The sequence below is a fragment of the Hyla sarda genome, chromosome 7 (genome assembly GCF_029499605.1).
Source record: "Hyla sarda isolate aHylSar1 chromosome 7, aHylSar1.hap1, whole genome shotgun sequence".
Taxonomy (NCBI): domain Eukaryota; kingdom Metazoa; phylum Chordata; class Amphibia; order Anura; family Hylidae; genus Hyla; species Hyla sarda.
The window spans coordinates 177,247,292-177,262,940 of NC_079195.1; the positions used below are offsets into that span (position 1 = coordinate 177,247,292).

The following is a 15,649-nucleotide window of genomic DNA, read 5'->3' on the forward strand; positions in this document are numbered from 1 at the left end:
CATTCTTTACATAAACATAAAAATAGCTTTACTTAGCTTTAACTAAAAAAACAACCAGACTTGGTAAAACTCAACCACACATTACATTCACAACTAACCCACCCCAAAACCCCCACCACCACCACAACCCCCCCCCTTTTTTTTTTATATATGTTTTTTTATATATATATATTTTTTATTTTTATTTTTTATTTTTTTACTAAAATTAAATTTTTTCCCTCACATATATACACATATATACATATATATATACATATATATATATATATATATATATATATACATATACATATACATACATACACATACATACCCTTTTTTTAATCTACACTACCATAATACAACCAATATTAAATTAAAGTAATATAAAAATGCTAACTAAATCTGATCCGACTGCCTATCCCCATCCCCTCAAATAAGATAACCAATCCATACTATATAATAATATATACAATACGAATATAAAAACACAAATACATAACCTAAATGCAAATACATACATAAACTATATACACCAACAAACCAAAATATACACCTACAAAACACATGACATCCTACACTAGACTAACCCATTACCCACACAACCACCCACATTGACATGGGTCAGAGTCCATAGTCCATGGATATCGAGTCCAGTCCACAACTGACCCATGCCAGTCCCTCCAAACATCCACCAACCCACCAATTCCCCCACCCAACCTAATCTATACCCAAAACCAACTATACAAATACAACTTCATAACATAACATATACAAAACAATACAACCCAACTTAGGCCCAAGTTCGGTCGCCTGTAAGCCCTTTACGCAATCCATATTCTGAAAACAAAACAAAAAGACTAGGGTGTACATGCATAGCCCACCACCAGGAAGAAGGATGGCAATCCTGATGTTACTTTATAAACTCTCTCCACTAACTTTTCCCTACGACTCACCCTACTGTTATCCCTTCAACAAACTGACCCTGCACTCACCCTCTCTCTGTCCCTACATTGCTATCCCTAACCAGAAAAAGGGGTACTCTACCCAAGAGGTCTAGTACCTAGGGCACATCAAATGAAAAACCTCTCCACAGGAGAGAAGCCCTGCTGGTACCAAGACTGCCATACTCCAAAGACCTGATCTTCCCGAGGTCACCGGTGATGTTCCTACAGACCTCCACCTCGGAGAGGACTTTCCGCTGTGTAGATACTAGACACCGTGCGTTCCACGTGTAGTACCTAACTACTAAGCTGACTACAAATAAAGTGCCCCGGTCTCGGCCACCCAGGTTCCTGAATGCCCCATAAGCCCACTCCGGATAGGTAAGGCCGGCAAGCTGACTCCAGCCAATGGAAGCACCCACCCGGTTGTAGACCCCTATATTAAAGGGACAATGAAGCAGGAAGTGGTCCATGCTTTCCAGCATGTCCTCGCACTCTTCTCTGGGACATCCCCGGTCATCAGAGCTCCTACACTTCAAATTGTCCCTCACATATAGCTTCCCCTGAAAGCAGCGCCAGGCCAAGTCCCAAAACTTCTGGGGGATCCTTTTCATGTTTAAAAGGTACAACCCCACCCTCAGATCCCGACCTGGGCAGTCCCTGAGCGCCAGAGGCTTCTGGAAGTGGGTCAACAGAACCCGTTTGTCAAGGAACTGCCTTGACTGGGTCCTGATCTCCCACACTCCCAGACCCCACCGACGTATCGCCTTCAGAGTCGGGGTAGCATAAGCCGGAAGATATCCGTGTGGCGCACGGAGGTCCTTCACTTGCCCTCCTGTCTCCCATTCCTGGAAGAAAGGCCGAAACCATTCCCTGCAGGAGATTACCCACGGAGGAGCCCTCTCTGACCAGAGGTTTGAGATGTTAGCTTTCAAGAAGGTGTTTGTTAAGAACACCACAGGATTTACCATAGATAAACCCCCTAGTCTCCTCGTGCGGTACGTAACCTCCCTCTTGACTAGGTTCATCCTGTTCCCCCATAACAGTTGGAAAAACAGGCTGTAGATCCTAGTGTAGTAAGCCTCTGGTAAGATACATACGCTGCCCAGATAGATAAACAAGGGGAGCAGGTACGATTTGATCAGGTGTACCCTTTCCCTGAGGGTCATAGACCAACCCTTCCATTGGTCCACCTTCTGAGCGGCATCCTGGAGCTTACCATCCCAGTTTTTGGTGGGATAATCATCCTGGCCGAAAGTGATGCCCAAAACTTTTGCTGACTCTTGGGGCCCTGGAAGGGTGTCCGGGAGATCAAACGTGGGATCTCCCCCTCCCAGCCAGAGACTCTCACACTTATCCCGGTTGATCTTAGACCCGGATGCCTCAGAGTAGCGGTCCACTTCTGACATCACCACATCGACCTCCTCTCTCGAGGACACGAAAATGGTGACATCATCAGCGTATGCCACCACTCTCTGGGCGACATCCAGCTTCGCCAGACTCATCCCGACTCCCGCCAACGGCCCACAATCTACCCTCCGGACGAAGGGATCGATCGCAAACACGTATAAAAGCGGGCTCAAAGGACAACCCTGACGGACTCCGGACCCCACCTCAAAAGAGCGGCCAGACCAACCGTTCACAAGCGGGAAACTCTCTGCCCCTGCATACAAGATCTTAAGCCAATTAACAAAAGTACTTGGTAAGCCATATCTCAGTAGGACGGACCAGAGGTAGTCATGGTTCACCCGATCAAATGCTTTGGCCTGATCCAAGGACAGCATGTACCCCTTCCAGAGACCCGCACTACTCCGCTCCACTGCCTCCCTGACACTGAGGACAGCACTTAAGGTGCCTCGGCCTGGAACAGAGCAGTGCTGGGCCCCCGAAAGGAGCCGGGGTGCAAACTTCACCAGCCGATTAAACAGTATCTTGGCCAGAAGCTTCCTGTCCGTATTGAGAAGAGCTATGGGCCTCCAATTCTCAATCCGGCTAGGATCTTTACCCTTTGACAGGAGAATCAGGGCTGACCTCCTCATTGACTTCGGCAGAGTGCCCGAGGAGAGACACTCATTGAATACCTCAGTCAAGAGGGGAGCTAAAGACTCCTTAAAGGTCCTGTACCACTCGGATGTTAAGCCATCCGGACCTGGCGACTTCTTAGGGGCAAGCCCCTCGATCGCCAGTCTCACTTCCTCTTCCCTGATTTCTTCTGCCAAAACATCAAGAGAGGGGTCTACCCCTGGCTCAGGAAAGGTTTCAGCCAGGAAAACCGACATCCCGTCTCGATCTAGATCCTTCCTTCCCAAGAGGTGCGAGTAGAAGGATCTGACGACCTCCAAGATCCCCGATCTGGACCGATTCAGAGATCCTGTACTATCGATCAGTCCTGAAATGACTTTACTGCTCACTGACATCTTACAGTTTCTGTAAGGGTCGGGCGAGCGGTACTTCCCGAAATCCCTCTCAAAAACCAAAGATGCGTGCCTATCGTACTGACACCTCATCAGCAAGGATTTCACTCTGGAGATATCCTCTCGGCTACCTCCAGTCGAGACAAGAAGCTCGAGTTTCCTCCTCAGACCCTGATACAAGCGATACCTGTTCAGGGACCTGAGGCTCGAGAGCTGGCGGAAGAACCCCGCAACCCGCTTCTTGAATATCTCCCACCACTCCAGCTTATTACTACAAAGATCCAGTAAAGGTACCTGACTCTGAAGAAAATCCTCAAAGGACTGTCTTACCTCCGCTTCCACCATGAGGGACGAATTCAGCTTCCAATAACCTTTACCCATCCGGGGGGTCTCTGAAACATTCAGGGAAAACAAAATCATACAGTGATCGGAGAACTCCACCTCAACCACGGACACTGCGGAAGAGACAGCTTCCTCCTTTAAATAAAACCTGTCTATTCTAGACCTGCGGCTACCTTGATGATAGGTGAAACCTGCGTGGCCCGAGGGGCTCCGGATGTGGGCGTCCTCTAGGCGAGCTTCTCTAGTTATGCTAATTAGTGCCACACTATCGCAAGTCAGTGGACCATTGGAGCCTCTCCTATCCTGGGACCTCGTGACATTATTGAAGTCCCCTCCAAAGATCACCTGCCGACTCGTAAAAAGAAAGGGCTTAATCCTCATAAAGAGATCTTTACGGCCCCGCTTAGTTTGCGGGGCGTAGATGTTAATGAGCCGGAGCTCTTGTCCCTTCATGAAGACATCAATGATCAGGCACCTCCCCATTTCTAGCTCAATAACCCGTCTGCATTCAACAGGAGCGGAAAAAAAGACCGCCACCCCACTATACGGCTCAGCCGCAAGAGACCAGTGGGAGGGACCGCGCCTCCACTCTCTCCTGGCTTTTGCCAGAGAGGCAAGATCTGACAACCTGGTCTCTTGTAAAAAGAAAATGTCGGCTTCAACACGGCCGAGAAAATCAAAGGCTGCAAATCTAGCCGTATCTGACTTTATACTGGCACAGTTAATAGATGCCAGCGTCAGTGGGGTGAGTGCCGCCATCATGGGTGATTGAGTTAGATGGCCTCACCCCTTAAACCTTCTTCCTCTCCTTCCCTCCACCCCCATCGGAATCAGAGGAAGACCCTTTACTTCTTTTTAAACTCTGGGACATATCCATCCCAGGATCTTTACCTCCGGCACCTGGTGCTACCTCTCCCCCTGAGGAAACTACCCCAGAGGAAGGAGGCTCGGTACCTCCTGGAGGCCGCACTGCCTCCTGACCCTCGAGAAGAGGAGGGGAGATGGTATCCCCGAGGGCCTCATATCGATTCGAAAGGACGATCAGAGGGTCAGAGACTGAGTTGTTCCTTCTATGGTCTGAGGCTACAATTGAAGAGGAGGACGGCGCCACCTTACTCTTACACTTCTTCCTCCTCTTCTTTTTCTGGCCACCATTTACTGTCTGCCCCTCCTCCTCCTCCTCATCCACAGTTTCGGATTCAGAGGTATGACTGGAGGAAGGAGCATCTTGACCTTCTTCCCTACGCAGTCTCCCTATCTCCTCGTCCAGTTTGGCCTCACCCAAAGCCTCAGAGTTATTCTGACCTCCTTCTGAGCCAGTGTCTGGAGTGGGACCCCGAGCTACCCCTGGCACCTGGGCATTCTCAAGGGCCCTCTCCAACCTGCGCTTCTCCTCTCGCCTCCGCATAGAGGGGGTCTTATGTTTTTCCTTCACTGGCTTTGGTGCCCCCTCTCCTCCACTGGTCCCCTCCCCCGCTGGGGCAACTGTTAGGCTTTCCCCAGACGGGGCGGTCACAGCATTAGAGAACGAGCGCGGACACCGGCTGAACGGGTGACCTAAGTCACCACACAAGTTACACCGAATCTGCCCACAGGTGGCCGCCAGGTGACCCACCCCACAGCAGAGGGCGCATATCTGCTGAGTGCAGTTGGCACTAAAGTGGTTTGGGTCACCACACCTGTGACACAGCTTCGGCTGCCCCTGGTAGAAGATCTGAATTCTGTCGCGTCCCAGGAAGGCGGCCGAAGGAATGTGGGTGACAGTGTTCCCGGAACGCCTGAGACGGACGGAAAACGTCCAGGCCCCAGACCATATATTGTGCTCATCAAAGTTTTTCCGGGGGATGTCCGTCACCTCCCCGTACCTGCCCAGCCAGGTCATAATGTCATAACAAGAAAGTGACTCGTTACGGGTCAAAACGGTCACTTTCTTTACCATACTCTGGCGAGATACCGCTTTTACAGCGAAATCTCGCCATCCGGGCTCGTTTTTCACCAGCTCATAATTAGACCAGAAGAGATCTAGTCCCTCCGGCCTAACAAAGCTGACGTCAAACTCAGAGGAGCCGAAAGGGTGGATCAGGGCAAAGATGTCCCTAGCCCTGAAACCCATCTGGAAGAGAAGCTCCACCACTTTGCCCCTTTGGGGGCACGCATCTTCGCCTTTCCAGACCAGACGGGCCACATTCCTGCGACCTACCTCCTGCCCGGGTGTCTGGAGGGACCATACAGTCTCCCCATTTCTCTGTCGGAATGCTCCCAGACCATGTCTCTCCACCCAGAAAGATAGGTCCATCTCCTTTCCCTCTACCTGGAGCGTCCTTTCTCCTCTCTTTAGTGCCTCCAGGAGGCGCCGTTGCAACTGACCGTCACCAGATACAGGAGGTAAAGATCCCACTGAACCCCCGGCCGCCACGCTGGCATAACTCCTGGCGACCGAGGGGGCAGCCGGACCAGACCCTGTCCCTACAGCCCCACCTAAACCACCTGCACTGCCACAAACGTCACTATTATACACACCACTACTACTCCTCTCATTCACTCCACTATCACTCCTCCCATCTGCACCACTCCCACTCATTCCACTACCACCCCGCCCATTCACTCCACTACCACTCCTCCCATCCGCACCACCACCACCACTCCTCCCATTCAATCCACCACCACCACTCACTCCACTACCACTCCTCCCATCTGCATCACTGCCACCCCGCCCATTCACTCCACTACCACTCCTCCCATCTGCACCACTACCACTCCTCCTATTCACTCCATTACCACTCCTCACATTCACTCCACCATCACTCCCACATACACTCCTTTCATCCACAGCACTACTACTCCCATCATTCACACACCTTGTAGTGACATTGCTTTTGGTTTTATTAGCAGTGTTTTTGGGATCAGCCGCTGCTTCACCCACTACCTCTGGGCTGGCCAGGACATGCTTTAGCTGGATCTCTGTCGGCGATGCTGATTCCTCCTCCATGTGGGATGTCACCGCAGACATCACATCCCGAGGCCGAGGCTGCCCCTCCAAGCGCACCTCTGCCCCTCCACCTGCCACTGACTTGCAGGGACCCTCCTCCCTCACAGGGGAAATCCCTACAGCGTCCATGCCACACACTGCGCCTGACTGCACGGGATCAGCAGCGGGTCCCGGTGCCTGGACACTCCCCCCCCTCTCAGGGGAGTGCCCTGCAGAGCTGATAACAATGCCAGGGACACCCACCATTAACCCATCCTGCTCTTCCCTACCAGCAGGATGCGTGACTGTAGCACCCACGGCCATGTTGGATGCAGCACTGTACCCCCCGTGCTGGTCCCGTTCCACAGCAGAAACTGGATCTGGCAGGGTGGGGGGCCCAGCAGTCTGAACCAACTTCTCAGGTGGCCCAGACTGCTGGATAGGGGAGAAAACAAACATGACTTGCTCCTCAGCCTTTTTCTTCCTCCTGTTCTTTTTCTTCCTTTTATTCTCCTCAGGGCCCAGGTCCTGGCCAAAACTGAAATTTTCCAGACGGGTGGGTGACTCCTGCATCACTATGGCCCCCAGGAGCCCCCCACCGACTGGGCCGCTGTCACCACCATCACTACTGTCGCTTTCCTCTGAGGTGGTTGGTAAGGCGACTTGAGCAGGGTTAATATATTCTGCACTTGGGGTGACAGAGGTCTTAGGGGTACACGGGGTATCACACACATCCCCCTCACTCTCATCACCCTCACTGCCGCCATCTCCCTCACCACCTTCCTCCATCTTCTCCTCTGTATCACACAGGTGTTCTTCCTCCCCCTGACTATCCTCTTCCTCCTTCACAGGGGTCCGCATGATTTTATAGCGGTCCTCGTTTTTTAATTTTTCTTTAAACATACCCGCTCCCTCTATGATCTGCATTCGGGCTCTCACCACCTCCTGCTCCTCTGCCTTCAGCTCGCACACTCTAGCAGCAAACTTAGCCCTCATAGCCTTGGCAGAGTTATCTGTCTGGTAGCGGGCAAACTTCAGATCCTCCCTTAACACTTTCAGCTTCTTTCCCAGCTGTTCGTATTCCACCAGCTTTGCCTGCATGCGGGATCCAAATGTGGCAAGCGACTCCCTGGGTCCCTTCACCCCCCATTGCTGGGGTTCCGTAACATTAGAAACAGTCCCTGAAGACACAACAGTTATCTTCCTACCATATGCCTTGCGGTTTCCAGCGATGGACGGGGGAGTGGGCTCCACATTACTGCGGAGCCTGCTGGATCTTCTGACCCCGTCCTTGGAATCGGCCGTAACTCTCTCACTCCCACCCCCCGCCGGCCTAGTACGGGAGGTGGAAGGCCGTGGGTCCATAGCAGGAGGCTCTTCCCAGGAGTCTGACACCCTCCTGGGGAAAAGGTTGCTGGAAAAAACTCCTTCTCTCCTCTCTCTCTGGACAACTCTGGAAGTGAGACACACCCAACAGCTGCTGTGTTCCACAGGAAGTGCTCTCTGCTGACACCTCTGTCCATGTCAGGAACTGTCCAGAGAAGGATAGGTTGGCTATGGGGATTTGCTTCTGCTCTAGACATTTCCTGATATGGACAGATGTATCAGCAGAGAGCTTTGTGGTCAGACAGAAAAGAAATTTAAAGAGTGCCTGTGTCACCAAATCCATTTTTCTAAACTAACTCAGTCTATGTTCCCTAACTACTCCGAACACTCCTCCCACCCTTCAAAAAAAAAAAAAAAAAAAAAAAAAATCCAGAGCTTTAAAAAGCTCTGTATCCTACCTTTCTTCTTGCTCACATCTCCCAGCAGGAAAAAGTGGACGTTTCCCAGCAGACAAGAAATCTCTGAAGCCTGCTTGGGACCACTTTCGCCCTTACATCGTTGCAGTGCTGTAATGAATAGAAGACCTCAACCTCTGTGCAGCAGCTTTCAGTCTGTGTATCTTACAGTGAGGCTCTTTGCAGATGTCAATCAAGCTCATGGCAGAGAAACACTTCCAGAGTTTGGCCTCCTGCCATCACAAGCAGGAGACCAATATCTGACCAGACGGAATGTGTTGTGGCCAAGAAGGGAGGTCCCTGGTGGCCAGAAGTATACACCAGAAAAACTTACATACATTTTTATTTTTTTAAGGGAAGCCAATTACAAAACATATTTATTTGGCATAAGGAATCAAATATAAAAAATCATGTTTAATGACGGTGCCCATTTAAAAAGAAAAGAACTTCCTCTGTAGTATACAGTAGCTAATAAGTACTGGAAGTAGAGATGAGCGAACTTACAGTAAATTCGATTTGTCACAAACTTCTCGGCTCGGCAGTTGATGACTTTAACTGCATAAATTTGTTCAGCTTTCAGGTGCTCCGGTGGGCTGGAAAAGGTGGATACAGTCCTAGGAGACTCTTTCCTAGGACTGTATCCACCTTTTCCAGCCCACCGGAGCACCGGAAAGCTGAAAAAATGTATGCAGGAAAAGTCCTCAACTGCCGAGCCGAGAAGTTCGTGACGAATCAAATTTACTGTAAGGTCGCTCATCTCTAACTGGAAGGATTAAGATTTTTTATTTTTTAAGTATTTACAAATCTGTTAACTTTTTGGCACCAGTTGATTTAAACAAATTTTTTTTTCCCACCAGAGTACCCCTTAGAGGAGTACTCCGGAGCGCTGGTACTTAAAAATAAATAAATAAATAAATAAAATAAAAAGTTTACCTAATATGATAGCTCTTTCAAAGACCTTTCCAACAATGCCTCATTTGTCAAATTTGGCCCTGCCATTCTCTTGTAATTGCCACCTGTAGCAGTAAGCAGCCATGTCATAAAGACTACATTTCCCATGACTCCCTGCGCCAGCTTCCTGTTAGCTGCTGCTCTCTCCCCCTCCTCTCCTCCCCCCCCCCCCCCCCCCAGGAAATTATAATAAATTATAATAAAGTAACGCCCACAGCTCCTTCCCTCCTTCAATGTGCCCACTAGTGCAGAGTTTCCATACCAGGGTGACTCCAGCTGTTGCAAAACTACAACTCCCAGCATGACCGCGAAGAAGACCATATGGAAAACGTGAGTATATTAGAATGTTATATAACTTTGCCTCATGCTACAATTCCCCTATAAAAGGTTAGCTTCGGACTACTCCTTTAAGGAATGCAGGTCGATAGCAGCATTTCTGAGGTATTTACTATATATGGGCAACTAAAACACAACCGCAACACAATTGCAATGTGTGTTTTTACCTCCGGCCCCTTGCTGCTATAACCAATGGCCTGGCATGATTAAGGATAAAGTTACAGCTATGTTCAGCCATTGCTGTGTGTCAATTACAAGTTCATTTACAGGTTTTAGCATGGCCATGGCAACTGAGGGTGCATAGTCACTCTGCTGTACATTTATGGTGTCTGCTTCTAACATTGTAAGGCTATGTTCACACGGCAAATTTTTGTGTGGAATCTGGTGGAAAAATTCCGCTTGGGAATTCAGTTGCAGCAGAGTCCCATTGTTTTCAATAGGATTCTGCTGCACTGTGCACACCATGGAATTTCTGTGCTGGAAACATCTGCCACGGAGATTCTGATTTCAGCCTCCCCGAAAAGAACTGACATATATTAGTTCTTTTTACAGAATCCGCTCAGAAGTGCATTGCCCCCTATGGAGATGCCACATTTCTGAGTGGACCTAGTGCTGGCATGTTCTGCCCAGAAATTTCCCGGACTGACATTCTGCCATGTGAACATAGCCTAAATGCATGGTGCAAAGGACGAAAAGGTTTTAAAGGGGTACTCCGGTGCTCCAGCGTTCTGAACATTTTTGTTCAGAATGCTCGAGCCAGAGACCGTGATCGTGACGTCATGCCTCGCCCCCTCGTGACGTCACGCCACTCCCCCTCGTGACATCACGCCACGCCCCCTCGTGACATCACGCCACGCCCCCTCGTGCCGTCACACCACGCCCCCTCGTGACGTCACACCACGCCCCATCGTGACGTCACACCACGCCCCCTCGTGACATCACACCACGCCCCCTCGGGACATCACACCACGCCCCCTCGGGACATCACACCACACACCCTCTACTCATATCTATTGGAGGGAGCCTGACGGCAGACATGCCCCCTCCCATAGACATGAATGGAGGGGGTGTGGCGTGACAACACAACCACTGCTGCAGGAATCCAGCGTTTGTTTAGAACACCAGATGCTGTGGGAGATCGCGAGGGGCCCAGCAGTGTGACCCCCATGATCAGACATCTTATCCCCTATCATTTGGATGTAGTGTAATCGGTTGCTATGGGAAACCATGTTTGTGTAACCTGTCCAGTGGTCCTTGAACTGTCTTCAAAGGTGTACAAAACCATAAGATGATGTGGCTGCTATAAAGGCCCTAGTGAGAGGGGGGCCGCCCGGGTGGCTGTTTTCCTTATATAATGGGTACCTCCAGTGTCTATTTTGTCGACTAATTAATTATTTTCGTTATAATATTAGTCAACAACACTTTTTCAATGACTAAAACTGAATTAAAACTAAGTTATGATGTACGATGACCTAAACTATAACTAACATGATTGAAACCTGCAGATGCCCATGGCAACCAGATTTAAATGTTTTAAAGGCCTCCGAAAAATTTAAGAAGCTATATGATTGGTTGCTTTGGGCAACTGCCCCACTTTTCATCCCCACAGGTTTTGACAAATCTCCACCAACACTTCACTAAATTTTTTGGTAGAGAATATTTGGGAAGGGATCCTATCAGATCTTATTGCTTCTTTGTATTCAATGTTCAAACCTAATACCATATGTCAGTGTTTCCCAACCAGTGGGCCTCCAGATGTTGCAAAACTACAACTCTTAGCATACCCGGACAGCCTCTGACTGTCCGGGAATGCTGGGAGTTGTATTTTTGCAACCGCTGGATGCTCCCTGGTTGGGAAACACTTCCATAAGTAATAACAAAGTAATAGCAGGTTAATAGCGATTGTTTCAAGCATGTGACTCTCCTTTAAACTCACCTGGGGCAAGTAACAGGTGTGGGCAATATAAAAACCACAACTGAAAGCAGATTAAAAGGAGAGAAGTTCATGTAGTCTTTGCATTGTGTGTCTGTGTGTGCCACACTAAGCATGGACAACAGAAAGAGGAGAAGAGAACTGTCTGAGGACTTAAGAACCAAAATTGTGGAAAATTATCGACAATCTCAAGGTTACAAGTCCATCTCCAGAGATCTAGATTTGCCTTTGTCCACAGTGCGCAACATTATCAAGAAGTTTGCAACCCATGGCACTGTAGCTAATCTCCCTGGGACTGGATGAAACGCTATGGCAGGAGACCCAGGAGTACCCCACTGCTGACACAGACATAAAAAAGCAAGACTACATTTTGCCAAAATGAACTTCTGGACAGATGAGTCCAAGATAGAGCTTTTTGGTAAAGCACATCATTCTACTCTTTACCGAAAATGGAAGGAGGCCTACAAAGAAAAGAACACAGTAGCTACAGTGAAATATGGTGGAGGTTCAATGAAGTTTTGGGGTTGTTTTACTGCCTCTGGCATTGAGTGCCTTGAATGTGTGCAAGGCATCATGAAATCTGAGGATTACAAACTGATTTTGGGTCGCACTGTACAGCCCAGTGTCAGAAAGCTGGGTTTGCGTCCAAGATCTTGGGTCTTCCAGCAGGACAATGATCCCAAACATATGTAAATAAACACCCAGAAATGGATGGCAACAAAGCGCTGGAGGGTTCTGAAGTGGCAGCAATGAGTCCATATCTAAATCCCATTGAACACCTGTGGAGAGATCTTAAAATTGCTGTTGGGAAAAGGCGCCCTTCCAATAAGAGAGACCTGGAGCAGTTTGCAAAGGAAGAGTGGTCCAACATTCCGGCTGAGAGGTGTAAGAAGCTTATTGATGGTTATAGGAAGCGACTGATTTCAGTTATTATTTCCAAAGGGTGTGCAACCAAATATTAAGTTATGGGTGCCAATAATTTTGTCCAGACAATTTTTGGAGTTTGGTGTGACATTATGTCCAATTTGCTTATTTTCCTCCTTTTTTTGGTTAAGTTCCAATACACACAAAGGGAATAAACATGTGTATAGCAAAACTTGTGTTACTGCAATCCTTTTCTGTGAGAAATACTTCATTTTCTTGAAAAATTTCAGGGGTGCCGACATTTATATCCATGACTGTATAATATGCATTTCAGACACTTTTTTGAAAATGGGCCACCTATCTCACCAAAAAGGTTGTGAATTCGATAAGAGGACGTGACTTCTCTGAAACTAGGCGTGGCTTAAGGAATGCCAAAAGTTGCACCAAATTCTTGTTAAGGGTGCATTCACACCACGTTTTTGTAATGCAATCCAGTTTTCAATGTGAAAACCGTACGGAACCGTATTGAAAACCGTATGCATTTACTCTCCATTGAAAACTATTTGCCAAAAGATGCATCAGGTTGTGTCCGCTTTGCATCCTGTACGGTTTTGTCAGTTTTTTTCCCCGTACCCAAAACCGTAGTCTACCACGGTTTTTGGTCCGGGTGAAAAACTGTTTTAAACCGTATACGTTTTTTTACATTTTTTTTTTTTTTTTTTTATACATGGGAGTCAATGTGCATACGGTTCCATTCGGTTTTCACCATACGTTTTTTGACTTTGCACAGGTTTTTTTTTTCTTGGAATTTCAATCAAACAAGTGAAACTTTATTCAAAATGGAGTGAAAAGTTAAAAACTTATGTTTTTTTTCTTAAAAAAATGGATGCAACCGAATATCATGTTTCAAACCGTGTACGGTTTTTAACTGTATACGGGTTGAAATTTGTACACACGTTTTGATACAGTTTAGTCAGGTTTTGAGTAATCCGTTTTTCATCTAAAACCTGATACGGGAATTGTATTGCAAAAATGTGGTGTGAATGCACCCTAACACTGGAGCAAAAAAAATAAAATTATAATTGCTGGTCTTTTAGATTCCAGAGACACCAGATCTGTTGGATTTAGTCTATATTCGCACAGCGGTTTTTCAGCGTGGAACGATACCACCAGAAATTCTGCCGAAATTTACTGCACATTATGTTCAGTGGGATTCTGCTGTCCCATACACACAGTGGAATGGGACCGGTCTTATATTTTTTGTGGAATTTGCGCCGTGGAATTTCTGCACAAATATAAGACCTGTCTTTAATTTTACGGAATTCTGCAGCAAAATCCCACTGAAGTCAATTCGGCTTTGAATTTCGGCAGTATTTTTTGTGTTTTGAGTGTACAGTAATCCTGCTAGCATTCCATCCAAATTCTGCAAAACTGCAAAAAAAATCTGCAGTTTGCTTTTCTGTGTGGAATTTGAGCGGGAAAAGCAGAAATTCTGACATGTGAACATAGCCCTAAAGTCTGTGGGGGAGATTTATCAAAACCTGTGCAGAGGAAGAGTGGTGCAGTTGCCCATAGCAACCAATCAGATTGCTTCTTTCATTTTCCACAGGCCTCTTTAGAGGCCTGTGGAAAATGAAAGTAGCAATCTGATTGGTTGCTATGGGCAACTGCACCACTCTTCCTCTGCACAGGTTTTGATAAATTTCCCCCTGTGTGTCTAAGTTTGCACTGTCTGTGGTTGATAAAGAACTAAAACAATTCAGATGACTAAAATATATGACCACGTCTTGCAGTACAATTTATTGCTTCTCTGTATTTAGCATATTTTTTGATTTATTGAAACTTGTATGTGTGTTCCTATTATCCTTCATGTAACACGTTTTGGTAGGGTAACGTATAGACCCTGAATATAGACTTTCCTGGAATTAAAGGAAATCTGTCATCGGGATCACCCTCACTAACCTGTCATACAGGCTTGTAGTGCGGGTGATACTGATCAAAATGATACTGACAATGTCCTGAATGTCCCAGCCATTGTGCCGTTATCGCTGTTTTTCTTTTTATGTAAATGAGGTCCTTGGGGCATGGGCGAAGCTATGACTGGAGCTCCAGGCACCCCACTTGATCTTCTGCCGGGCAGGCGCTCCACCCGGCTCATCAATATGCATGGCCTCCCTTCCCTGCTCTCGCGGTATGCGCCACTCCCAGAGTACACCCAGAAGCGGCGTCAGTTTCAGCCTGATTCCCGCAATCAGCAGTGAAGTGTGAGGATGCATGAGGGTGAATGAGGATGAAACTGACGCCACTTCTGGGTGTACTCTGGAAGCGGCACATGCGCCGTGCCGTGAGAGCAGGGAGGGAGGCCGTGCATATTGATGAGCCGGGCGTAGCTCCCACCGGCAGGTCCTAGCTTCGCCAAGGACCTCATTTACATAGAAAGAAAAACGGTGATAACCGTGCAACGGCTGGGCCATTCAGGACATTGTCAGTATCATTTTGATCAGTATCACCCGCACTAGACATCTGTATGACAGGTTAGTGACCGGTTAGTGATACTGATGACAGATTTCCTTTAAATAGGTGACCCTATCTAACGCGTTTATGGATTATCAATAAGATAGGTCATAAAAGCCTAATATATGCAGGTTCTTCCTCTGGGATGCTCCTATATTAGGGGCTACTTGACCCCCATTGGTTTTAAAGGGCTGCGTACATTGTGTAGTGGTGGCAACAGGTTGTTGCAGTGCAGCGCACATTCACTTCCGTGGGTACTGAGCTGCAGTAACACAGCACCGCCACTACCCAATGGCCCTGATTACTATTGTAAACCCGACCTGTTTTGTCAGGTTGTGCATGTGGTGCAGTGTGCCAGAATTTGACGCATTGCGCCACAAATTGTGTCTGTGCCAGAATTTGCAAAAAAAAAAAAAAACCTGACCAACTCTCAATTTTACTTGGCCACTGAAACGTTTCCACAGAAAATGTGGTGGCTTTGCTCTCTGTAAAACCCCACAGCTCAGAACAGTAGTTAAAAAAAATAAAAAATAAAAGAAATAAAAAAAACAGGGAAAAATGAAAAACAGAGGGAAACATTAGTAAATACCGTGGAAAAATACCTGTCGGGAATCAAAAAACCC

The 15,649-nt window shown here is 47.6% G+C and overlaps 1 protein-coding gene across 20 annotated transcripts in view; it reads left to right on the forward strand.

Moving 5' to 3' along the window:
* The window catches only part of LOC130282764 (proto-oncogene tyrosine-protein kinase receptor Ret-like), a 597,601-nt gene that overhangs the window by 529,357 nt on the left and 52,595 nt on the right, over nt 1-15,649 (forward strand). Inside the window, exon 1 of one of the 20 annotated variants that reach the window (XM_056531417.1) lies at nt 9,633-9,709. The exons of 18 other annotated variants lie outside the window; for them this stretch is intronic. Coding sequence is in view for 1 of the 2 variants with exons in the window: in XM_056531414.1 (XP_056387389.1) it covers nt 15,040-15,046 (7 nt within the window). In the remaining variant the exon portion in view is untranslated. Of the gene's footprint in view, nt 1-9,632; nt 9,710-14,505; nt 15,047-15,649 lie in introns of those variants that run through there. One more of the 20 variants, XM_056531414.1, reaches the window with a different exon arrangement.